We start from the raw sequence: 26153 nt of genomic DNA on the forward strand, positions 1-26153 counted from the left end.
TCCAAGGTAACATGTGCTAATAACATTTTTATTCCAATGTCCACTGTGCAGTAGTGTACACACACACACACACACACACACATTTCCCCAAAGGTACAGTTCCCTGACCTGTAAATTTATTGACCTTCTAACCATTTCTCCAGGTTAACCCAGCTTGTTTTCTGGGCCCTTCTTTGCCCTGTGCTGTTGATTTCACTCTATATCCTTCCCTTGAACTTCTCCATACAGCAGGTGCTACCTCCTGCAGGCTGCATTTCCCAGGCTCCTGGGTCAGCAGGCTTCTCCCCAAGTTCAGGAAATGGGAGGAACTGGTAGGAAATTGGAAGGGGAAGAGAAAAGCCAGGGTATTTGTCCTCCTCTACTCTGTCCCTGGATGCATCTCCAGCTCAGCTATATCTTCAGCTGTAGCTAGTCAAGCATACAATAGCTCCAGTTTACCCCAGTGATGGACCTCTGGGCTGTGGTAACACCAATTTTCCTTTTGTGACTCCAGCTTAGAAATGGTAGCACTTTCTACTTTTGTAAATCTGTGTTTGCTTCACAGTCCTCTCTTTGACATCTCAGCGTTTGCATGACCTGTGTAACCAATTGATGGATTAATTCTTTTGTTTTAAATCTTAGAATGTTTTCTGTTTCCCCAGTTGGAACCAACTGTTATACTTTCTATTCTCGTATTTCATGAAGATTGATGACAAGCCCTCTAAACACAACATATATAATGTAGGAGCATGTTATTGATTAAATAATATTCAGCTCAGAATCTGCTCTAAGATGTCTTGTCAATGTTTGTCTCTAATAACAGAGGTTTTGGGTTTTTTTTTTTTCCCCCAGTCTCATTTTCCAGCTGGCAGGTATGCCAGGGTTCTATCCTAGATTCCCCAGAAATAGAGCTTAAGGCAAGGATCAGAGATGATGGTTTGGGCAAGTACAAACCCATGGAAGCCAAGAGTGAGGAAAAAAGGAAGTTAAGGGCACAGTGGGAAGCAATGCAAGGTGATGCATGACCATGCTGCTCATTGCTTCTTGACAAAGGCACAGGAGCTCCAGCACATTGCTCACCAAGTGTATATACTGGATATCTCAGGGGAGGCTGTGCGCAGAAATGCTGCCCCGGAGTCATCCAAGGGAAGGAGGAAGGGGAATTTAATTGCCTGGCACCCTTCAGTCTCCTCTGTCCCCATTCATCCAAGTTTGCCTCCTATGCCTATGGAATTAAAACTCTCAAGTTTCTGGCTTACACCATCTAACCACCCCCACTCCCCAACAGTCACTAGGGAAGCCAGATTCCAAGTTCTGCCGCTGGTTTATCATCTGAGTGCCGATGTGGCAGAAGCCAGACACCAGCACAAGCTGCCAGCATGTTGGTTGGTCAACAACAGTGGAGACTGCAAGTTTGAGAGGCAGATGGGGTGGGAAGAATTTGAGGGGGCACATTTCATAGATTGAGTCATTTCCCCCCAAAATCATTTGTTCTAATTCCTCAGTACCACAGGCCCTGACTATACTTGGACATAGGGCCTCTAAAGACATGATTAAGTTAAATGAGATTGTTAGGGTGGCTTCTAATCTGATGGATGTCCTTAGAGAAAACGCAGACACACAGAGACACCAGGGATATGTGCAAACAGAGGAAATGCCATGCGACTGTACAATGAGATGGCAATTGTCTCCCAACCAAAGAGAGAGGCCTCAGGAGAAACCAAACCTGTGGCCACCTTGGTATTGGACTTCTAGCTCCAGAACTGTGAGATTAATTTCTGTGTTTAAGCCATCCAGCTTGTGGTACTATGTTCTGGCAGACCTAGCAAACTAACACAGTACATGAGATGTTTCTGATATGATCAGTTCTTAAAATTCCTTCTTTCTATTGAGAGAAGTTCTCCCAAAATTTAGGCTTGTTTTTATTGTTTGTTTGTTTGTTTGTTTTTGTCTTTTGCCTATTTAGGGCTGTACCCAGGGCATATGGAGGTTCCCAGGCTAGGGGTTGAATTGGGGCTGTAGCCGCTGGCCTATGCCACAGCTACAGCAATGTGGGATCCAAGCCACATCTGCAACCTACACCACAGCTCACGGCAACGCCAGATCCTTAACCCACCGAGCAAGGCCAGGGATTGAACCCACGTCCTCATGGGTACTAGTCAGGTTTGTTAACCACTGAGTCACAATGGGAACTCCAGGCTTTTCTCATACAGCCTTTTTTTTTTTTTTTTTTTTTTTTTTTTTGCCACAGTATGTGGAAGTTCTCCAGCCAGTGATCAAAAAACATCAAACCTGAGCCACAGCAGTAACAATGCCAAACCCTTAACCGCTAGGCCACCAGGGAACTCCTCTTATACAATTTCGACATAGTAATTTTGGAGAGAAATCCACCCAGTGGTGGGGTGGATTCATTTGTGTGTAAATATAAATGTTGAGTGTAAGTATTTCAAAGGTTGAAATAAAACTTAGTGAGGAGAGCTGTTTTGCAATATAGATTTATAGTGAATCTCCTTATAGATCCCAGCACACTGAGATCACATGCTTCTTTTTCTCCACAATAGAAGGCCAGGTAGAGTTGATGTGGCCAGTATGGGGCTTATATGGACCAGGAAAACTTACAGTTATGGATGAATGGAGGTCTTAGGGAGAACACTGAGTAAAAGCCAAAGAAGCATGTCACAGTGATTCATACAAGTAAGGGACATGGCTCTGTGATGTGACATCAAGGAGAGTTAGGCATCTGAGACATAGGAAGGATAAAAGACACAACAGCTCAGAACAGGTAAGCAGGAGGGCTGCCTGAATGCACAGTGGAGTCAGAGGGCTGGTGTCTGTGACTGCGCTTCCTGGTCCATGTATCACATGGGCAGGCCCAATCCAACCAAAGGCCAAAGGTGGAAATGGTTCGTAAATGGATTAATAAGTGAATGAGTTTTGCCTCTATAATGCCTTTCCAAATGATGCATTAGGACATGTCGCCTATTATCATCATGACTATATACCTTAGGTCATTTTCCTCTAAGGGAGCAGCTACCATTGAACTAGATCCTGATTCATTCATTCAGACATACTTACTGCGTGTGCATGCACTATGTGCCAAGAAGTGTGCTAGGCCAGATTATGCAAAAAGGGACTGAGAGGGACATGGTCTGTGCTCCCTCACATTACCACCTTTTAAGTATTGTATAACTTGGATGATTTACCTTCCTGTACTATGTTTAGGATGAACAGATCTGGTACACATTTTTCTTTTATCCAGTTTCACAAGTTATTGTAAAAGTCCCTTCATTTAGCACTTTTTATTTCCCCAAGAGATTGCTTAATTTCCTTTATAATTCAAGATTTCACTTAAATGCTATCTTTTTGTTTTTTAATTGTTCTTCATTTAGTTGTTAATGTTCAATATGAAGAAAAGAGGTCAGGCTTTAAATTCAAGCAGACTTGGGCCCAGACTCAGCTCTATCATTTATAAACTATTTGAATTTGTCTGAGCCTCAGTTTCTTTATCTATAAAATGAAGACACTAACAACTACCTCCAAAGTAATGATGGAGAAGATTATATGAAAAAATATGTACTCAATAGGTACTCAATAAATGCTCATAATGTGACACTGTGTTTACATTTAGTTGTGTAAATGAAATGAAAAGAGGAAAAACTATTTAAATAGCATAATTTTGATATTCCTGAAACATTTCATAATAATAAAAAGAAATTAAACTGAAAAAAAAGTCTTGGGAAAGTGCCACATTGAAAGTGGACATAGAGCCTCTCAAAAGTCCAAAGGAGCCAATTTTTCTTCAGCTGAACACCAGATAAAGGAGTAAAATACTAAGGCTTGTATTTGTAGACCATGCTATACCAAAAAAAAAAAAAAAGTATCCATATCTGGAATTATACTCAAGACAGCAAGAGTCTCACACTGTGAGAAGTCAACCAAGAGTACAAAAGATTCCAGTTTCCCATCTCAAGGTAAACCCAGAGTATAATTATTCAGGGGAATGGAGAGCAAATTCACTGGCATTCTTTCTTTGCGATAACTTACACAGCCATTAAACAAGTGTAGTTCTGCTAATACTTGCCTTGGGAAAAACTAGTATTTCTCTGTCAAGAGAAGTCCCTGTTTTTCCCTTGCCTTGTGTGTTCTATCTCAAATCCAGTTCTCCAAGCTAGTTGCGCCCAGTTATTTTTAGCTAAAATTCTAACATTGTCAAATTAAGTTTTTCCAGAATTTTTTCTAGCTTATATTCTGTTAATACAAAGCAATTGTCAGTACTTGTTGTTCTGTTCAACCTGTTTTGGTCAATCTTAGAGAAATTTAAAAAAATTAATCCAACTTAATAAGATATAAGAAAAAATCTTCACAATATATTTTTAGAAATACACATTGAAATAAAAGGAATATATCCTGTGAAATTGGATTGTGATGATCTTTATATAACTACAGATGTGATAAATTCATTGAATAATAAAAAAATTTTTTTAAAAAAGGAATATAATTAGCCTTTAGGCCATTTTTAATACATGTTAAATCTCCCTGTCTTATATAATTTTTGTTGAAGATTAAGCATAGTGTGAAGAATGGAGTATTTTGGTCCTTGTTGGAATTTTCTGATATCAGAGACATATTGTGGAATGTAGGTAGTGAGAGGGAGAACACTTTTTATTTAATGACTTTCTTCTCTCTCTTGATCGTTGTCAAAGACTGCATTGCTCTCGAAGGAGGATTCTGGAGAGAGCAAAGTCAAATATTGCTAGGAAATACTAAAAAACTATTTAAATTTTAGCAAGTAGTTTCAACTAGTCTCAATACTCAATACCATTTCTTTGAGAGAAAACTGAAATGTTTTCAGACTTCTGCATTTCTATGAACAAGAGATAAAAGCCAGAGGTAAAAGTCCTTGTATGATTTCATCTTATAATGTTTTTCCACTTCCTATTAAAAATAAAATGAAAGGCTAACTCCTGGGCTGATTATTTTTAGCAGCATATGTCTTTCTCTGATACCAAATACGTAAGAACAGTTTGAACACAAATGGAATTAATGGAGTATTTCTGATTTTTTGTTGATACTTCTTTTTTTTCCTACAGCAAATAAGTTCAGTAATAAATGTACACGTGGTTACCAAAGGAATACTGTGCCTTTTATCATATTCCTTTTAATATAAATCACTAAATTTTAGCTACATATTACATTGAATGATAGCAAACTAAGTAATGAGGAACTGTATATTGATTAGTCTTTTTTTTTAACTTAGAAAATGAATAAACTAATTCTATTAGATCTTACATCATTTTAATCTTGAATTGCCTCCTTTCAATAATGAATCTTAGAGTACATGGTTTGCAATTTATTTCTCAGTGGTTTTTAACATGCTTCAAAATAAGATTTAATATGCTCATTAGGATGAAAAAATGAAGTCAGGCTTTTCTAAGAGAAAGCAGGTCTGACGGCACTTTGGTTTGACAAAGAAGATAGTCTTTGATAGTTGGGTTATTATGGCAGAGAGTTTCCACAAACTGAAAGGGCTAAATTCACAGTTAGAATTAATACAGTTATTCATAGTTCATTTGAGGATGTCCCTTAAATTAAGGGACATTGCTAAGTTGTTAGATCTTACAGTTGGGTTGCCTTCCAAAGATATGTGATCCTGATACATCCATCTTGTTACAAGGTCTGGTGGATTCTGATGTTGTGGACCAGGTTCCTTTTTCCTTTGTAATGATCTTAAGGTTCTGATTAGAATGTTTTAATAAAAATATATTTAAAATGTGTAACACAATGATATAAATTTTATTTAAAATGATATTCAGAAGAAATTATTGAAATTAAGAATATTTAAATTTTCCCTCTCTTCTCTGAATGTGTTGGGTTAAACAGGTGTTTCTAAGTGAAAAAATTGCAATGAATAGTCATTTGATAAGTGTTGGCAAAGTCTTTTCTGGTATTCTTCATCAAAATTGGAGTGATTATAGTGCAGGACTATAAGGGCCGGGTAACAAATCCTTTTGCAAGTCAGGTAGCTGCTAATTTTTTGCTTTCATTAAGACTGAAGACAATCAAAATATCAGTGTAAGATCATTAAAAATGTTTGATAGAAGATCATAACATGATACATTACTAAAGAGTTCAAACAATTGAGTGATGGCTTAATAATAAAACCCTTCAATTCCCAACTTCTTATTTTATGAGTATAGTTTCTCAGCGCTTACAAATAAAGAATATGATTGATGTTGAACTTATTCTAGCATTGAGTAATATTCATCCATACGTACATGAACTAATTTTTTAAAGGTGCCATTCATCTTATTACGAGATTGATTTCCAATGTAAGTTGTATTTTTGTTCAATTAGATTTAATCAAAATTTGTAATACATTTATATTATTTTGATCAATTGTGAATTAGTATGATTATATTGATAATCTGGAGGAAAATTACTTAATTTTGAGTGTCAGTTTAGAGAGATATTTTTGTGGCAGAGAAAGATAGTAGGGTATCAACAAAGACTTCTAGGCATCAAGGATATAACACTGGGATAAAATTCTTCAGAGGAAATAGAATGAGAATATGAATTCAAGAAGAAAAAGAAATCATGTAAAATTTCCTATTGTTGAAGAAATATATTCTTTTTTAACAGAATGATGGACATATCAAATTGCTATGCTATTTAGATTCCACTGCATACATTTTTAGTGTTATATAATAGCTTTATTTTTATATGACTACCATTACAATATGTTGGAAAGTATATCCTTTGCAACTATTTAAATTTATAATGAAAAAAATTAGATGTCTATTTGGATATGTGGAAAGGGATACAGTTATTCAAAATCTTTTGAGAATGTCCCTTAAATTAAGGGACATTACTAAGTTGTTAGATCTTACAGTTGGGTTGCCTTCCAAAGATATGTGATCCTGATACATCCATCTTGTTACAAGGTCTGGTGGATTCTGATGTTGTGGACCAGGTTCCCTTTTCCTTTGTCATGATCTGAAGATTCACTGTCTCTTTATATCTCTGTGAAAACTCTTTTCTTCCTCTCTCCCTCTCTTTCTTTCTCTTCTTTCTGTCTCTTCTCTCCTTCCTTCCTTTCTTCCATTAGTTATCACATAAACCACCTTCTTTCTGTTAACAATCTTTGGGCAAATCTTACTACAATGAATTAGCTTTCTTAGAGAGTAGATATCCATTCTGTCAAAAAATACTTGCGTTTTCACACAGGAGAAGTGGGTATATGTAGAAAAACACAAGAAATTTGATGTGATGGAGGGCTGAGATGTTGGTATTCTAGTCTGACCCAAAGGCATGTTGAAAAGTAAGGTTAAGAAGATAACCTCGAAGTTCACAGTTAACATGATTTACTTAACGTGATTTATTTGACCTACCCTGTGTTGAACATTTTTTTAATTAGTTGATAAATTTTAAAAACCAGGAGATTCCATATAAAAATGTAGCTTTCCAGCTGTTCTTGGAAATTGAGAATGCTTGGAAGCACTCAGCTCACCTTTTCACAAGGCAAAGGCCAGCCTGCTGAGACTGAGTTAGGGGCTGTTCCTCTGGCAGGGTTACCGTCTCCTGGTTTGCTATTGCCCCACTTTACCACTTTAGTCTTCACAATGGCCAATTTCATTCATTTAGTGCGCCTGGCTGACTACCACAGACACTTGAGATTGAGGCATTAACTTTGGATAGTCCATTATTTTCCCTTGGGTTAGATGGAATTTGTAGAAAGCTAAATATTTGTATTGCATTACCATGGCCCTATTAAAACTGCTTTCAGTAGGTCATACATCCATAGGCTGCCCTCCACTTTCATGGATGATCTCTAAAAGAAAGTGTTATAAACCCTGCGAGTGCCCTTTGAAGATATGGAAGTAATGTAGACTTCCCTCTACATTACTACGTTACTATATAGCTCAAGCAAGACATTTCTTTAAAGGTTCCTAAAAGCTTTATTTCCATGAAAGAATTTGTACATTTCTTCTCAGGGACAATGAGAATGGAGCAACTGATTATATTAATTTTTTATTTTTTGCTTTGGCTCCAGAAAGTTCTCAGTCAAATTTATGGTTTAACTCTCATGTTGTACATTACACCTCATTATCTGCACATTTTTTTCTTTTAACTTTTTCCCTGGTGTTAAGCTCCTAGGTTAATTTGTTTCACTGGTCCTCATTTTTTTAATTTATACTTTCTTATTTTATTGTACATGTTTACTGTAACACATCTCAAACCACTCATTTATGATCTTTTCTTTTCTTAAATGATTTTTATTTTTTCCATTATAGTTGGTTTACAGTGTTCTGTCAGTTTTCTACTGTACAGCAAGGTGACCCAGTCACACATACGTATATACATTCTTTTTCTCACGTTGTCATGCTCCATCATAAGTGACTGGATATAGTTCCCAGTGCTATACAGCGGGATCTCATTGCTTATCCATTCTATGATCTTTTCTTGATTTATTTCTTTTCTAAAGATGGCTAGAGGATCTATTACATTTTGGTTCTCCTTAGGGTTACCATGGTTTTGGTTTTGAGTTTCCCTTGCTCTGGTTCCCATCCACCACATATAAAAATTACTCAGATACATTGTAAGCTTTTAACAAGGACTTTTATGGTGATTCCATAGTGTCCAATGTCCAGCATAAGACTTTCTATATAATGCCACCTGTTGTGCAGTGACGGTATAATAATAACAACAGTAAAAAGTTTTTTTTTTTTTAATTTCAACTCCTAGAACAAGGGGACTTTTTATCTGTACCAACTCCTGGAAGTCTTGTCATCAAAAAGAAAGATCCATGTACAAACAGTAGACTTTACACACTTTATCATAAAAGGAATGTGTTATGTAAGACTGGGTGGAAAACTTTTTCCTTAGGGATTAGGAAAGGGAAAGTAGCTCTGTTTTCTTAAGATGCAAATTATTTTAGCTTCATTCTTCTATGAATCCTTATGTAATACCTTGGACACAGGCTATGCAAATGACATACTAGGATGGAGAGTCTATAAGCAATCAAAATTACAAGTGCCTTTACGAAATCTTTACAGATTAATAAAAAGAGAATCTACAGAAACTCTACTAAGTTTATGCAAGTACTTGAGTCCATATATTTCTCAAATATGGCAAATAGAACCTAAGGCTACTTTTATAGTTTGGAGTAGCCACATTTTGCTATGAAGAAGACATTTCTTCTTAGTGTTAGGTATGACAAGGCAGGCTGCTAGAAATCTTTTCTTTCGGACTCGGATCCCAGCTCCAGTCTGGTGAAGCTCAGGGCACTGTTTAATGACTCTGTCCACAGGGCGTGCTCACTGCCACATTTCTGAAGTGAATCACTTGCACTTAATTTCAAGCCTTTTTTTTTTTTTTTTTTTACCTTGAAAACTCTAAACGCCTCATTGAGGACAGTACATACAATGTGTGCCAAGCCCTCTGGTTTCAAAGTTCAGCTGTTTTTGTTATTTGACTGGACAAAAGGTCGAAAGATAGCTTTCGCAGCAGGGAAAGTGTAATTTTCCATGTCTTTATGATGTTTTGAAATGGTGGAGGTGACTGTTCTCCTAAAATTTCCATAAATAAATAACTTTTACCAGTGGGGTAACTTTAATTTTCAGATGCCTTGCTTATAAAGGTTGAAAGTAACCCTCTCCCCTCCTATCCATAATCCAGTCTCCAGCCTCATCCTCTGTATGTGCCCTTGGAGGGGAGAACTGAAGGTGACCCCAGATTAAAATCCAGACCTTTCATGCTTGGACTCAAAGTATGGAAAGTTTTAGCTTCTAAAAAAATCCCAAAAATCTCAATTTGTGAGATTACAGCAAATAACCACATGCTTTTATTTAATATTAGGTACTGCAGCAATAGTTAGGAGAAGAGCTTTGATGTCTGAGATTATGTTCTTCTCCAAGTTTCTGTAGGGCCTGCCATACTTCTCTGATTGTGTTTGCATCTCACTTATCCAGGACCTTAGAGTAAAATTCTCTTTTCCACATTTTTTCTTTGTTTTCCATACATATTATTTCTGGTCTCCTGCCTCAAGACAAGCCATGTCCCAAGGCATGCAGACTTGATTTCTTGCAGGATTTGCCTCTGTGAGCTACCAATTAGTTGTTGGTGAATATTTTTGTGCAATTTGCTCAAAGTTATTAATTGTGAAAATGGACCTGCCAGGAGTTACACTTAGGTCTCCCGGTGAAGATCAAATGGCCATACCGCATGCTTAGGATCAGGTACACCTCTTAAGCCTTGTTCTCCCTCCTCAACCCATCCAGTGCCCACAGGTCTCCTTTCCCATTTGACCCTAAGCAAATGTTTGACCTTTTTGGGAAGGAGGTGGGAGGTCGAGTTTTGGGACTCAGTTCAGAGCCTCTGATATACTACTATATTCCTGCCCTTCCATAGGTCTATCAAGTGTGTACCTCTGGGTCATCCCCTGGACTATTTGGTGATTAACAACCTCTAGCACTGTTCAAATTTTCTTTTCGCACGTGCACAGTTTATATTTTGTAAGCATCTCTTTGAATTGTGCCAAGTCTACTCATCATCACTTCCTTGCCCTGTTATCTTTTGTCTTATCTTCGGTACTGTCACGATCTTCCAGAGCCTGTTTGGTAAATGACGACTTCCACCATGTACTCCATGGGCTGATCAGCATCTCCCACTCCTGCAGGTCTCTTAGGCGAAACTGAAAAATGCCTGGTAGCTGTCCTCTCATCCTGGATTGACCCTGCCGTCCATCAGTCTCCTCTCCCATTTCTCGGGGCTTCCTCTCAGCCATCAATATACTCCGTCGACCACCTCCTCTCTTCTAACTTACGAAAGTCTGTCGAGTTGTCCCTCCAAGTCTGTCGCTCACTTCCCCCACGTCCTCCCGGACCGGAGTATCGGTCGGTTGTTCCGTAGCCACCACGGCTGGCTCTTGGGCCTGGATTTGCTGGACGTGGTCTGTCCCGCGCTCGTGTTTCCATCCGTCCCTGTCCGCCTACAATTTGGCAGGAACTTTACTACAGCCAAGAAGGGAAAGGCGGGTGAAAGCGGGTGCGGGTCGACCGGTCCGCAGTGGGCGCGGGGAGCGGCGAGGGGCGCCGGGAGGGGTGTGCTGACGAGCGGGCCGGGGGTGTCGCGGGCCGCCCTGCCCTATAAGGGGCCGAGCCGCCTCCGCCGCCGGGCGGGTGCCGGGCGGACCGCGGCGGCGGCGGCGGCTGCGATTGGCTCAGGCGCCCCATCCGGGGACTGGGCTCGGCGCTGCTCGTTCGCCCTAAAGGTACCAATATGGCGGAGGTGAGCAGGAAAACCGGGCAGGAGCGGCCGGGCTGGAGCGGGCGCCCGGCGGCCTCTCGTGGTCCCCGAGCCGGCTTTGGGGGATCCGGGGCCCTTCTCACGGCCCCACGGGGGGCGGCGCGGCGGCGCGGGGCTGCAGGGCGGCGACGGGCGGCGGCGGGGCCGGCCGGGGGGCGGGAGCGGGCGCGGGAGCGGTCTCCCTCCGGGACTAGGCCGCGGCGGCTTCGGCCCCTACCCGGCCGGGCGACGGGGCTGGCCGGGGGGCGGCGGCCCGCGGCAGCGAGCCTTGGCCCAGGGACGGCGCCGTGCCTTGCCCTCGGGCAGCTGACGCGGGCCGCCGAAGCCTCCGCGCCGCCTCCCGGGGCCGGGGTGGGTGGAAACCGGCCGAGCCCCCCCACCTCCGCGGCCGGATTGCAAAACGGGGAGCGGGCTGCGCCACTGCCCTGCGGGAGGAGTGTTCTCCGTCCCCAGCCCACCGGGTCCAGGCTGCGGCGCGGCGAAGCCTCACGCTCCACTTTGCTCCGGGCTCGGAGGCGAGCGGGATGCGCGGCCGCTGGGCTTCGCGGGAGGCGAGCGGGACTCTCCGCCCCGCAGCCCGGGAGGTGCGGGAGCTTCTGGGGCTAAACGGGGAGGACCGAGACCCTCGACGCTCTCTCTCACGGGCTCTCTCCACTGGGCTGAAGAAGGGAGGCAAGGCGAGCGAAGATACCCTGGCCGTGTCCCCAGGGACTAGTGAGCTAGGGGGACGGGGTGGCGCTACAGAAGCCCCTCGACTGGAGCTGCTGGGGCGAGGTGCTCGCTGGAGGGCTAGGGGAGCGACTGAACCCGCTGGAAGAAACCAGCATCTCTAGGACTGCGAGTTCTCATCTCTGGACGCGGGAGAGAGGATGGGGGGCTTGCGCTTTGGTTTGGGGGCAAGTGTCCGGTTGCGAGCTGGCCTACGCTCCAGAGCAGAGGACAGCCCCGGAGTTGGGGCTTCCGGGCCCCAGGGGGTGGACTAGGTGTTCGGAGGGCGAGTCCCCTTCCTGGAAAGGGTATTGGGTTTCGAGGTGTTGTTTCGGGCCTGGAGAGCCGGGTGGGATTTGGGGGAATCCTGAGATGCCAGGGTATGGGGCACTGATGCTGCGAGCCGACTGCTCTGGGTTCTGCTTCTCTGCTTTGTAACTTGCTGAGCTCCAAGGGGCGGCTTGGAGTTGCCTGTTATATTCCGGGCTTCGTCCCGGGTCTGCAAGTTTGTACACTAGGGACTTGGGGAGGAAGGCGAGGCAGCCAAGAGGGGCCCGAAAGGGGCCGGGAGCGATCCGAGCGAAGCTATGTCTCGCACTTTTGGCAGCTGCGGAGGAGCGCTGGACTCCGCCTCCTCTGCGCCCTGTTGCCGGCGCTGCCTCTTGCCTTGGCTGCGCGATCTAACCGCACGTTTTCTTCTCTCTCCTAGGCTTCTTTTGGAAGTTCGAGCCCAGGTTTGTCCTGTTTTCTTACTTCTTCAATGGGTCCCAAGGAGTAATGGGAGCTCAGAGACCTATTTCTCAGTTTTAACAACAAAAAATTTGTCTTGCGAGTTTTTCATGATTTTTAAGAGTTTCGGTGTTCATTTTGGTAATTAAGTTGTTCAAGGAAGGAACAATTGCACCACTTTTTTTTTCTTACCTGTTGAAAAAAATACTTTGTTATAAAGCTGCTGACAAATTTTTAAGTAACATAGCTTTGATTTTCACATATGTTGTTTTTCTCTCCAAGTCTGAAACAGTTAATCCTAAATCTTTCCCAAACTTTCCACTAACTTTATCAGTTTAGTTTAGATTTTAACTTCTTTGAGGCATGGACTCTCTATTTGTCAGAACTTTGGTGATGCTTATATTGATTATTAATCATCACTCCCCGTCTTTATTTTGTCTCATACATTTTTCACATTTGAGAAATGTCTGTAGCTATGTGTTAAACTGAAAATTGAGAGTTAGGTGAAGCTGCCCTAATCAAAAGAAACACTTTCTGAGTTTGGCACAGAAAAGTGGTAATAGAATTTTTCAAGTGAGACAACATTAGATCATCCAGGACAGTGTTTCTTAATAGTTTGGTGTCAGAAACCCCTGTCAGGATCCGATGAAAGCAAGGGCCTCTGTCTCCAGAACTCTGCCCATAATGGATAATTGCATACAATTTGGGATTTGTGGAACCCCTGAAACCCATCCATGGCAAAGACCTTTCCTCATAGGCTAAAATGTAAGGACAGCTTTGTTTCAGTTTCTCATCCCCTTTCCAGCCCCCTCTTGGCTGCCTCTTTTCCCTCTCATGGTCTCCAGGAAAAGTGCCTCTGAACTAGTTCAACTCCCTTATTTTATACTTAAGACTTTTAAAATAACTCTACTGAGAGTCACCTAGTTAATAGCAGAGCCTGGATGGGCTGCCAAGTCTTCTGTTACCACATGTTGCCTTGGAGTGAACAATCCATTTCTTTGCATATTATTTTGTGTATTTAGTCAACCTTAAGGGTCTCACTTGACTATCATTTATGGTAATATAAAATAGTCAACACCAAGTAGAAGAAATTTGTGGCTGTTTGAAAATAGCTGTGTCCTTACATTTAAAAATTGTTTTAAAAATTTTCTTTAGTTTTGAGACAAACATTTCTTTGTTATAACTGATTTCAGGGAAGGAATATTTATGTGCATAATGCCAAACATCTGGATGATAGTGGAATTTTTCCATTTTGCATCGCTCTGCTTTTAACAAGTTGTAATCTAAATAAAAAGCAAAAAGATGGTGTGGTTTTGGTGTTTAAACAAATGTATAACTTGTTTTTAATCAATTAGCCAATTTTTGAGAGAATTTTAGGACCAGAAGAGACTTGAGGTCATCTGCAAATGAAACTTTGGATCCAGGCCCAGAAAGTTTAAATGAGTTGCCTTGGGTCCCAGAAAGCCAGCGACAAAGCCAAGAGTAGACCCTCAGGCCCTTCAATTTCTGGTTCTTGTTGAATGAATACCTTCTACTTTAAGGGGAAGCCTTAAAGTGTGCCAAGTGATATGGGGATTGTGAAAAAGGGTAGAGCTCTCTGTTCTCAAAGATGTAGAAAAGTTACCATCTATTTCCTACTTTACACTTTGGTGTACCTAAGAGATTTCCAGAAATTTCTCAAAAAAAGAAAATTAGTAATTGTGGATGTTCTGCTTTTCAGATATTTAATAAATATTCATCTTTCTCTAAAATTAAACCACTTTTAGAATGAGCAGGTTAGTATCTCTAGCATTCAAAAAATAATATCATAATGTAAACTTCCTAAAGAATAAAGTCCCATAGAAATTTTATTATTTTTAGGACTGATGACTAGAGTTCTCTGAACTCAGAATTGAAAACATTGAATTGTATCTGTGGTTTTTTTCCCCTAGTGAAAAATCTTTGGTCTAATTCAGTGTTTTGATAATGATCTCTCATCCTGTCCTTAAATGTTTGAAATGTTAAAATATTTAATAGGTCAAAATTTTTGTGTAAAATATATCCTTCATTTCACTTCTCTCTTTTTCCACTCCAAGATTCTGATACTTCTTTCCACTCCCTGCTCTGGGAATCTTTGGTCTATACTAGAGTAAAACAAGTGGTTGAAAATCCTGTTTTTCATAAATTTGATTTCATTCTTTTAGGATTATAAATAGTATTCATTCTTTGCACCTGGTTTTCAGGGTATCCTGTGGACTTCAGATTTGCCATAAAAAAAGCATTACCATTTTATAAACAGGTTTAAATTGACCAAAACAACTTGCAATGGGATACATCTTCCAAAAACCTTTAGATATGATTTTTTGCATTCTTTTCACTTCACTTCATTCCTACTAACAAAATAAGAACTTTATTAGTCATCCCCAAAAAAGCATCCTCTTACGGTTTAATGTTAGGGAACTTAAAATACTGTTAAAGGGAGTTCCCATTGAGGCGGTAACAAACGCAACTGGTATCCACCAGGACGCAGGTTCAGTTCTTGGCGTCACTCAGTGGGATAAGGATCTGGCATTGCCATGAGCTGCCGCCTAGGTCTCAGACATGGCTGGGATCCTGTGTTGCTGTGGTTGTGGCCTAGGCCAGCAGCTGTAGGTCTGATTAGACCCCTAGCCTGTGAACTTCCATATGCCTGTGAGTGCAGCCCTAGAAAGACCAAAAAAAAAAAAAAAAAATTCTGTTATAAACATGAAAGGTGAAGTACTGCTGTACTCCTTTTGTTGGTCAAATAGCTGTATAGCTGCTTTACTGGAACTTGTATTTGTTCTAAAAACCAGATTTCTGTTGTGTTTTAAACCTTTATTTGAGGGCTAAAATTTGAGTAAAATTTATATTTTTCATTTTTATTTATTTATTTATTTTGCTTTTTAGGTCTACACCTGTGGCAAATGGAGATTCCCAGGCTACTTTTTTTGGATTACTCTGTTTAAATCACTTTGCTGCTATTATAAGTCAGGTGTCTAAGTGGAGCTACAGATGCCAGCCTACATCACAACCACAGGAATGCCAGATCCGAGCCACGTCTGTGACCTACACCACAGCTCACAGCAACCCTGGATCCTTAACTCACTGAGAGAGGCCAGAGATCAAATCCACAACCCCATGGTTCCTAGTCAGATTCGTTTCTGCTGTGCCACAAAGGGAACTCCAAAATTTATAATTTTTTTACAAGTGGAATTTATATTCACTTCTCCTTTTCACCTTAGTATATAACAGATTCTTGTGAAATCATCAATTCATAATCCTGACATTTTTCTACTGCTTTTAGACAAATGTATTAAATTAACTTACTAGCAAATTTGACTTTTCTATTGGAGCATTTTTTGGACTACTCTGTTTAAATCACTTTGCTGCTATTATAAGTCATGTTCTCATGACTTACAATAAAAGTGGTTATAAATCAGCCTTATTCTTTTGCCGATTGAGATATTTTTTCAGAACTGTATGGTCTTACCTTATAGCCTGTAAAGTACATAGTAATTCATTTAATAGAGCTCGCATATAATCCTTGAAAGGAACTGGCAGTAGAACACAAATTATTTTCTTTTGTAAATAGCTTTGTGAATCTGTAAAGTGATTGTTTGTTTCCTTCCAGTTGGGTCTTTGTCTTCTGAGGATCATGATTTTGACCCCACTGCTGAGATACTGGTCCATGACTATGATGATGAAAGAACTCTTGAAGAAGAGGAAATGATGGATGAGGGTAAAAACTTCAGTTCTGAAATTGAAGACTTAGAAAAGGTAAAGGATTTTACTTTAGGGTTTTAATATGACTTATAGTAAAGATTCAATACAAACGTAAAGATTTTAAAATTCTATTGTAAATTATTTTACAAACCACCTGAAATAAAAGTATTACCAAAAGGACTTACTATATAGCATAGGGAACTATATTCAAAATCTTGTAATTACCTATAATGGAAAAGAACCTGAAAAAGAATACACACACACACTTTGCTGTACATCTGAAACTAACACATTATAAATCAACTAAACAGTATCAGCATATTTGTTTTTGACCTAACTTATACAGAATGTAACTGATTTTCTTATTATTTTTGAAAGACAGCCTAATAAGTACATTTTCATTTAATTTTTAAAAATTATTTTGTATCTGTTAACCTAAGTTTTAAGTTTATACCAGCACAATGAAGTAAGTGCATTTGTAGATGAGAACATTGAGATACAGAGAACTATAGGCCCTAAACTTAGTTCTGAACCCTAGCCCAGCCTCTTTGCATTATACCACACTATTCTACTAAGGGATAAACTTGAGTTTAAGTAAATACTGCAGCAGATACAGGGAGAAGTCTTTTCCTTCAAGAAACTTAAAATCTGGTAGACTGCTATAAGAAATTGAAAGAGAAAATGTTTTACTTTATATATTATTATTATTATTTTTTTTAGGGCCGCACCCATGGCATTTGGAAGTTCCCAGGCTAGGAATCCATTCGGAGCTACAGCTGTTGGCCTACACCACAGCCACAGCAATGCCAGTTCTGAGCCGTGTCTGCGACCTACACTTCAGCTCACGGCAGCACTGGATCCTTACCCACTGATTGAGGCCAGGGATCAAACCCGCATCCTCATAGATACCAGTTGGGTTTGTTACCACTGAGCCATGGTGGAAACCAGTACTCTACTTTTAATTGTGAGTTAGTAATATTCTATTTCCTTTCTACCTCCCAGTCTTTTTTTTTTTTTTTGCTTTTCAGGGCCACACCTGCAGCATATAGAGGTTCCCAGGTTAGGGGTCCAATCGGAGCTACAGCTGCTGGCCTATACCACAGCTCTTGGCAACACTGGGTCTTTAACCCACTGATGAGGCCAGGGATTGAACCCATAACCTTAAGGTTCCTAGTCAGATTCGTTTCTGTTGTACCACAAGAGGAACTCCCCAGTCATATTTTTGAAAGTTGACAGGGTGAATGTAGTTTATAACTTTTAAAACCCCAAATGAATATAAATTGAAATGAACTGGATTTTAAATAGATATTTATACCAGTGTTTCAGAGAGAAGCACTTTTAGGGGGTCCCTTGAAAAGATTTTACTTATCTATAAGCTAACTTTATTTGCAAATTTCTGATCAGCCCAGAATATCAAAAGTTTTCAGGAATAATACTGAATTTTCGTACCTCTTTTTCTTGAAGAAGACAATGCACATTCTTATGTAATCTCTCTTGCTATCTTTGTAAGGCAGAGCTGGGCTATTATTGCATTTTTTCCTTCATGTTAATACATAGGGAAACAGAAGGAGAGTCCTCAGGGCCTAGACCCCAGACTTGCTTCTGTAGACCTGAAATTTTCTTTCTTTCTTTTTTTTTTTTTCCCCGATTTTTAGGGCCACACGTTCGGCATATGGAAGTTCCCAGGCTAGGGGTCGAATCAGAGTTGCAGATGCCAGCCACAGCCACAGGCACAGCAATGCCAGATCTGAGCTGCATCTTTGACCTACACCACAGCTCACAGCAATGCCAGATCCTTAACCCACTGATTGGGACCATGCATCAAACTAGCATGCTCATGGGTACTAGTCAGGTTCATTTCTGCTGAGCCACATGGTAATGCCCTGAAATTTTTCTAAACATGTTCATTCCTTTGGCAAATTAATCCAACATGGTCGCAGTTAGATTTAGTCATTAAAAATAGATGTATCTCCTATAAAAGCCAAACAGATTAGGGAATATAGAAATCAAATGGTTAGGAAATACTCAAGAAGAAAAGTCTTGCCTGTTACTTCTTTCAGGGGTGCTCATTAGACATTGCCTGTTGAAAAGAAAAGATTTTTTTTTTTTTTGAAGAGAAAAGATTTGTATTGCTTCAATAGAACAGCAAAACTTTGCCTTCACCCAAAAAAAAAAAAAAAAAAGATGCTCCAGTCCCAAGCTCTGCCTTGACTTATTCAGACAATTTCTTTCTACTTCTTATGCGTAGGTAGCATAGAATAACTGAAAATTATAATCCAGTTAGCATTATCACAAGTCAAGGACAGTGGTAGGTCCTGGGATTGCAAAAATGAGAAATTTGACTATGTCTCTGAGTGTAGTGTAGTGTAGTATAGTGTAGGGTGACAAATGAGAACAAAGATTTTTTTTTTTTTTTGGTCTTTTTGCTGTTTCTTTGGGCCGCTCCCGCGGCATATGGAGGTTCCCAGGCTAGGGGTCCAATCAGAGCTGCAGCCACCGGCCTACGCCAGAGCCACAGCAACGCGGGATCCGAGCCGCGTCTGCAACCTACACCACAGCTCACGGCAACGCCGGATCGTTAACCCACTGAGCAAGGGCAGGGACCGAACCCGCAACCTCATGGTTCCTAGTCGGATTCGTTAACCACTGCGCCACAACGGGAACTCCGAGAACAAAGATTTTTTGATGTACTCAGCAAAGAACTATGAAAGCACTAAGCAGTGGAGAGCTATGGGGGAAAGGGTTTATGGTAAAAGATGTTTGGCCTCATCACAGGGAAGTTCATAGAAGGCTTCTTAGAATAGATACTTCTGTCCTGTAGTTATTTACATTAGGACAGTGCTGTGGGCATGGGTGAAAGACCCAGGTGGTCTCATAATGCACCTTCCTTGATGATGTGTTTGCTGTTAAAGACAGGGAGACAGTGGTCTAGTTACAGCACAACATAAGAAAATGGTATCGTGTTAGATTACACTTCAGCCACTCAAATTAGATATTTTGTCAATAAACTAGTAAGAACTTAAAATTTTTTTTTTAATGTGTTGTGGTGGTTACTTCTTGAGTATGGATAATCTGGTGGAAATTTTTATGAGCTGAAAAACTTTCATTTTTCAGATTTGTAGGTTTTATTCTTCCAGCTAGTCCTATATTATTCCAGCTGTAGGAATAGCTTCTTTGATCTGTGGTTGGTGAGTTTTAGAAGAGAATTCGGGAAAATACAGAGAAATAATCAACACAATGAGTTACTTACTTAGCTAGTCACAGAAATTCCTAGTTTCTGTTTCTATAATTTTCACTTGCTTTAGTCAAACTAACTCAATCCTTGTTTTGTAATGATACCTATCACTGAATTTGTAGATTCAGAAAAATTATAGGTCTTTAAATATTTCATTTTCTGTGAACTTAGGCAGTTTTGCTTTTTGGCATTATGTCACATTCTTGAAAATTGGAACAGAAAAATACAGGTGATTTTAAACAAAGTCTTTTGAAGCCCTAAGAGCTATGTCCCTGTTCAGAAGGCTGATCCTTCTCTCGTTGAGCAAGGAACAAGCAGAGCTGTTTCTAAGAGTAACTGACTGTTCACCTCCTCAGAACTGTGATTCTTATCTGTAGTAAAGATAATTGTGTAGACGTGTTCTTTATTGATGTTTATTGAAAGATAAAAAAGAAAATGAATAAAAGAAACGGACAGATATAAAGAGTAAGAATCATTTAATTTTTTAGAAGAAATTTAAAATTATTTCTATACAGTTTAAAGTAATGTATTAATCTTACATTGTTATAGCAGTGATTTAGGTATTGGTACATGGTAACAGTCTTGGGGGCTTGATGTTAATGTTTATTTTTAAAAATTATAAGTTTTTATACTCATATTTGATAGTTTGTAATCTATACACACGGTTTTTATTTTGGTGCTTACAAATTTTTAATACATTATATGTTATGGAAAGTAAGTTTCTTAGAGTAGCACTTTGGTAAGTATAGGGAATAAATTATGTGACAAGATTTTAGTTATTAAACCTACTAAAATAATATTTATATTTTCCTGTATTTTAATTTATTCACTTATTGTTTCCTGAGAGATTTTGTTTGTTTGTTTTATTTTTAGAGCCATACCTGCGGCATATGGAAATTCCCAGGCTAGGGGTTAAATCACAGCTACAACTGCTGGCCTACACCACAGCCACAGCCACGCAGGATCTTTAACCCACTAAATGAGGCCAAGAATTGAACATGCATCCTCATGGATACTAGTCAGATTTGTTACTGCTGAGCCATAATGGGAACTCCACCTGAGAGATTTTTAACAATAATTTAAAAATCCTAAATTTAGAGCTATAGCTTTTTAAAAAGTAATTTTTATATTTTTGCTTTTGTTAATATATAGATTTCTCCTCTGATATTATGAAATGAGAAAAGTAGAAATTACCTTTTCTACAGTTTAGACATTGGTATAAGTCCTTTTTAATTTAATTTTATTTTTTTTTGTCTTTTTGCTATTTCTTGGGTCGCTCCCGCGGCATGTGGAGGTTCCCAGGCTAGGGGTCGAATCGGACCCCTACGCCAGAGCCACAGCAACGCGGGATCCGAGCCGCGTCTGCAACCTACACCACAGCTCACGGCAACGCCGGATCGTTAACCCACTGAGCAAGGGCAGGGACCAAACCCGCAACCTCATGGTTCCTAGTCGGATTCATTAACCACTGCGCCATGACGGGAACTCCCCTTTTTAATTTTTAAAGAGCATTTGAAAAAGTTATATATATACTGTTCTGCAGCCTGTATTTTAAGATATCAGATTGGTGATATATTAAAATTATCTGTACCTCACTTAGACAGTGTCAGTTGACCCATCCAGCAACACCATCAAGTGTGTCAGACAAGTATTAGCATCATTTCCTTGGCTGAGAGGCCTTGTTGACTATAAGATGAACTGTATACTTAGAAATAGCATAGATGGGAGCAGGCAGGGCTATTACCATGAGAAATCTGTACATGATAATGGGATGCATCCTGATTTCTGATATGGGAAGCTGTGGATCATAGGATTAAGGAAGTAATTTATTTTTCTATTTTCAAATGAGGAAATAGAGGTGCGAGAGGCTAGGTCATTTGCCCACAGTAGTAGTTAGCAGTTAGTGAGTCTTCTGTGTCTAAATATTGTGCTCTTACTATTTTAAATCCTTTGACTTATAAAGTAGTTCATTTGTAAGTGTGACTAGGTTCACATGTGTCCCTTGAAATTTAAATAGGTTCAACATAATAGCTGAGAAACAGAAGAGAAAAATCCTCATCACTGGAATAAGGTGCTGGATCAAACTAAGCTCATCTAGCCACCACAGATCCTTCAAAACTTTGAGATTTGCTAATTCAATTTTGAAAATATTTCTGTGCTTTGAGGACTAAGTGGTTTATTAATAGGCTCTAAAAGAAAGCTCATCTGTAAAGTGCTTTAGAGACTGGATTAACCTTTTCCAGGTTTGCTTTAAAGTTTTAGTGCAGGTAATTTCTGTGTTTTAGCACCAGCACCTTCTTGGGGACTCTATAGTGTCATCCCTTGACTGTATTAATGAAGTTTCCACCAAGGTGGTCACTTTGTCCCTCACCAGGTGATCATGCCTGTGTCTTCATAGTGAAAGTAGGATTTTCATGAATGAGTACCCGGAACCACCTATTCACCCCACACATGCAAACTCAACTCTTATGCTCATTCTTCTTTAACTTCCCTCCAGTCCCTAAAGTATCTGCCACATCCCAGACTAATTGCTTCAGCCCTCAGTTTATTCTTTTACTTGTTTTTATTTTATTTATTTTTATTTTTATTTTTTGGTCTTTTCTAGGGCTGCACCTGTGGCATATGGAGGTTCCCAGGCCAGGGGTCTAATCGGAGCTGTAGCCGCCGGCCTTCACCACAGCCACACCAATTTGGGATCCGAGCCACATCTGTGACCTACACCATAGCTCAGAGCAATGCTGGATCCTTAATCCACTGAGCAAGGCCAGGGATCGAACCCGCACCCTCATGGTTCCTAGTCGGATTTGTTAACCACTGAGCCACGACGGGAACTCCAACTTGTTTTTGAATTTCAGTATACATTTCCCATCTTTGCAGATTCTCTTTTGACCCTCTGTTGCCCTTAGTCATTCTCCTTTTACAGTGTATGTACTTTCTCCCCTCCAAATTCAGTCCTCATCTTTGCTTCTCCCAGCAGGTTGTCAGATCACCAATAATTCCTGATTCACAGGTACAAAGAATGCATGTCTATCTTTATCTTGCTTGATCTCTCTTTGATATTTGACCCAAGTGACCATCCGTGGTTTCTCCACCCTTGCTTCTTCCTTAAGTTATACAACCTGCATTTTCTCCTAGTTCTGCTTCTTCTCTCTGATGTCTCCCTCTGTCATATTTATGGGTTTTCTTTCTTTACCCCCCCAGTTTTAATTGATTGTATTCACCAAGGTTCTTGCTTTGTATTCTCCTTCTGTATGCCTTTTCTGGATGATACATTCAAGCCCATTGCTTCAGCTTTCACCTTAAGTCATCATTCTGCCATCCCACCCTCCACCCTTAAGTTTATTTGTTTTGTTAGTCTCTTAATGGTGCTGTAGTTACATAACCTTCTCAGGCCAGAAATGGGCAATCCACTAAGACTCCTTTGTCACTTGCATTCCCTCTATTAAGTCAGTCAAGAAACAGATTCCTTTTTCTTAATTTTGCTTATATAATTCCCTTCTTCACTTCAGGCTCTCATTCTTCTATTCCCTCTAAATCTTCTATTCCCTCTAAAAAGTCATTTCCAAAATGTAAATCATGTCTAAAATTTTCCATACATATCGCATAGCCTATAGGGTAATATATCTTAAAATTCTTCTAATAGAACATAGATCCCCTTCTCTTCACTCTCTCCCTGGGTGAGCTCATCAACTACTGTGGCTTTAAATATCATCTAGATACTAATGAATGCCAGATTTATATGTTTAGCCCAGCCTGATCCTCTGAACTCCAGGCTTTCAGCCAAATTGACGTTTCCTCTTGGATGTTTCATAGTCCTCTCAAACTTAACTTGTGTCTTCCACAGAACTTTTAATTTTTTTTCTCCTCATAAACCTTACCTTCCTTTAGTCTTTTCTATCTCAATAAACGTTACCACTACCTTGGCAGTTGCTCAACTAGAAATCTGGGGAGTTGTCCTTTCTTCCTTTTACTCCCACATCCAGTAGCCCATTTGATCCCACCTCAGAGTGTATCTCATGTGTTCACTTCTCTCCATGTCTGTATCACTACCCAGACCCAGCCTGAGACTCCCAAGAGGTGTCTCAGCTTTTATCTCTCTAGCTCCCCAAATTTTCTTCATGCAGCTGCCCAGCACTAAAGAAGAAATAAAGCCATATCATTCCATTTTTACAATTTTCATTGGCTTCCCATTGCCCTGGGAATGAAGTCCAGGTTTCTTTACCATGAGGTCTTTTGTCATATGTCTCTGCTTGTCTTGCTCCTTTTAAAAAAATTTTAATGAAGTATAGTTGATTTACAATGTTCTGTTAATTTCTGCTGCACAGCAAAGTGACTCAGTTATACATATGTATATATTCTTTTTCATATCCTTTTCCATAATGGTTTATCACAGGGTATTGAATACAGTGTGCTATACAGTAGGACCTTGTTGTTTATCCATCCTATGTATAATAGTTTGCCTCTGCTAATCCCAAACTCATAATCCTTCCCTCTCCCACACCACTTCCCCTTTGGCAAATGCAAATTTGTTCTCTATGTCTGTGAGTCTGTTTTGTTTTCATAGATATGTTTGTGTTGTATTTTAGATTCCACATATAACTGATATCATATGGTATTTGTCTTTTCTAACTTCACTAAGTATGATAATTTCTAGGTCTCTCTATGTTTCTGCAAATGGCACTATTTCATTCATAATGGCTGAGTAGTATTCCATTGGGTATACATACCACACCTTTATCTATTCATCTCTTGATAGGTACTTAAGTACCTTCTCTGTTTTGACTATTGTAAATAGTGCTGCTGTGAACATAGGGATGCATGTATCTCTCCAAATTATAGTTATGTCTGGGTATATGCCTGTTGAAATAGTGGGATCGCTGGATTCTATGGCAACTCTGTTTTTAGTTTTTTGAATAACCTCCATATTGTTTCCCGTAGTGGCTGCAGCAATGTACATTTCTACCAACAGTGCAAGAAGGTTCCCTTTTCTCCACACCCTTTCTGGCATTCATTATTTTTAGACTTCTTAATGATGGCCATTGTAACCAGTGTGAGGTGGTACTTCATTGTAGTTTTGATTTGCATTTCTCTAATAATTAGCAATGATGAGCATCTTTGCACATGCGTATTGGCCAGCTCTTTGTCTTTTTTTGGAGAAATGTTTAGATCTGCCCATTTTTCAATTTTTTGTTTTTGTTATTCTTGTTTTTGAATTGTGTGAGCTGTTTATATATTTTGGAAAATAAGCCCTTGTCAGTCATAACATTTGCAGTTATTTTTCTCCCAGTCCATAGTTTGTCTTTTTGTTTTGTTTATGGTTTCTTTTGCTGTGCAAAAGCCTAGAAGTTTGTCTTCTCTGCTTTTGAACAATTCCTAAGTCTTCTTTCTGTGCTTTGGTCATTGGCTTAGTGGAAAGCCACCTTTAGGCCCCAAGTGTGTGGTTTCCTTTACCTTGAATGCTTTTCACTGGAATGATTGGTCACTTCTTAGACTTTGGACTCAACTTAAGGTCACTCTTTGTCTTCTACTGTGACCTATGAGAGTAGGCCCTCCACATTATTCTGTATCTCATGATCCTGTTTATTTCTTTTGGACTCTTCATAATTGGCAGTTCTATATTTGTGTACTGTCAATATCCCCCAAGTATATAAGTTACAGAAGTGCAAGACCTGTGTTTCTTACTAGCGCCTGGCACAGTGGCTTCCTGACACAGTCATTGCTCAGTCAGTATTTCTGATGACAAACCATAAGTCCTTAGTACTCAACTCTCATTTGTTAAAAATCTCATTGTCTTTTGGTCTTTGCCTTCTGTGTGATACTTCCCTACCACATACTATTATTCCTGGAGTCTAGGTCTTCCCTTCTCTGTACCCACCACTTCATAGCACCAATTCCAGAGTTATTACAGCTCACAGTGTATTATAATTGTTAACTTATCAGTTCCTTCCACTAAGACTGAATTCCTTGAGAGCAGGGATTTTTTTGGGGGATGGGGGGAGGTGTTTCTTTCTATAGCCACAGCCAGTAGTCCTCCACGCAGTACCTGGAGCCCAATAAATGCTGTATTGATGGGAATGTGGACTCTCAGTGTATGAGGAGGGAAAATTGCCACCTCCCCAGTTCATGGAGGGAATCTGAAACTGTAAAGTTTTGGAGAAGTATTGCTAACAGGTGGTTGGCAAAGGCTGCAACCTTTGCCAGTCTCCTCTTATAACTAGTTTGAGCCAAAGGGAATGGGCTGCGTGAACTCTGCAAGGAGCAGGATTGGAGAAACTCACTGTGGTTCTAGCACTTTTGAGGAATTCTTTGATTTGTGAGAAGAATAATTCATGAGGTTTTCCCATGGCACAGATGAACTTCTGTCTATCCTGACCATTCAGCTTAATTTATGCTTCATTTATCCATGGTCCCAGAGCAGCTCTTACTGATTTTAATCCCAACCTGAAGAGGTTTCATGAGTGGCCTGACTGGTATG

The 26153-nt window shown here is 39.9% G+C and overlaps 1 protein-coding gene across 1 annotated transcript in view; it reads left to right on the forward strand.

The window, feature by feature from the left end:
* The first annotated feature begins 11209 nt into the window (after positions 1 to 11209).
* MIER3 (MIER family member 3) overlaps positions 11210 to 26153 on the forward strand; it is a 34862-nt gene continuing 19918 nt past the window's right edge. The window contains exons 1-3 of the mRNA XM_047757590.1: positions 11210 to 11265; positions 12701 to 12725; positions 16352 to 16497. Of these exons, the coding sequence (XP_047613546.1) occupies positions 11257 to 11265; positions 12701 to 12725; positions 16352 to 16497 (180 nt within the window). The 5' untranslated portion in view covers positions 11210 to 11256. The remainder of the gene's footprint in view (positions 11266 to 12700; positions 12726 to 16351; positions 16498 to 26153) is intronic.

The sequence above is a fragment of the Phacochoerus africanus genome, chromosome 1, assembly GCF_016906955.1.
Source record: "Phacochoerus africanus isolate WHEZ1 chromosome 1, ROS_Pafr_v1, whole genome shotgun sequence".
Taxonomy (NCBI): domain Eukaryota; kingdom Metazoa; phylum Chordata; class Mammalia; order Artiodactyla; family Suidae; genus Phacochoerus; species Phacochoerus africanus.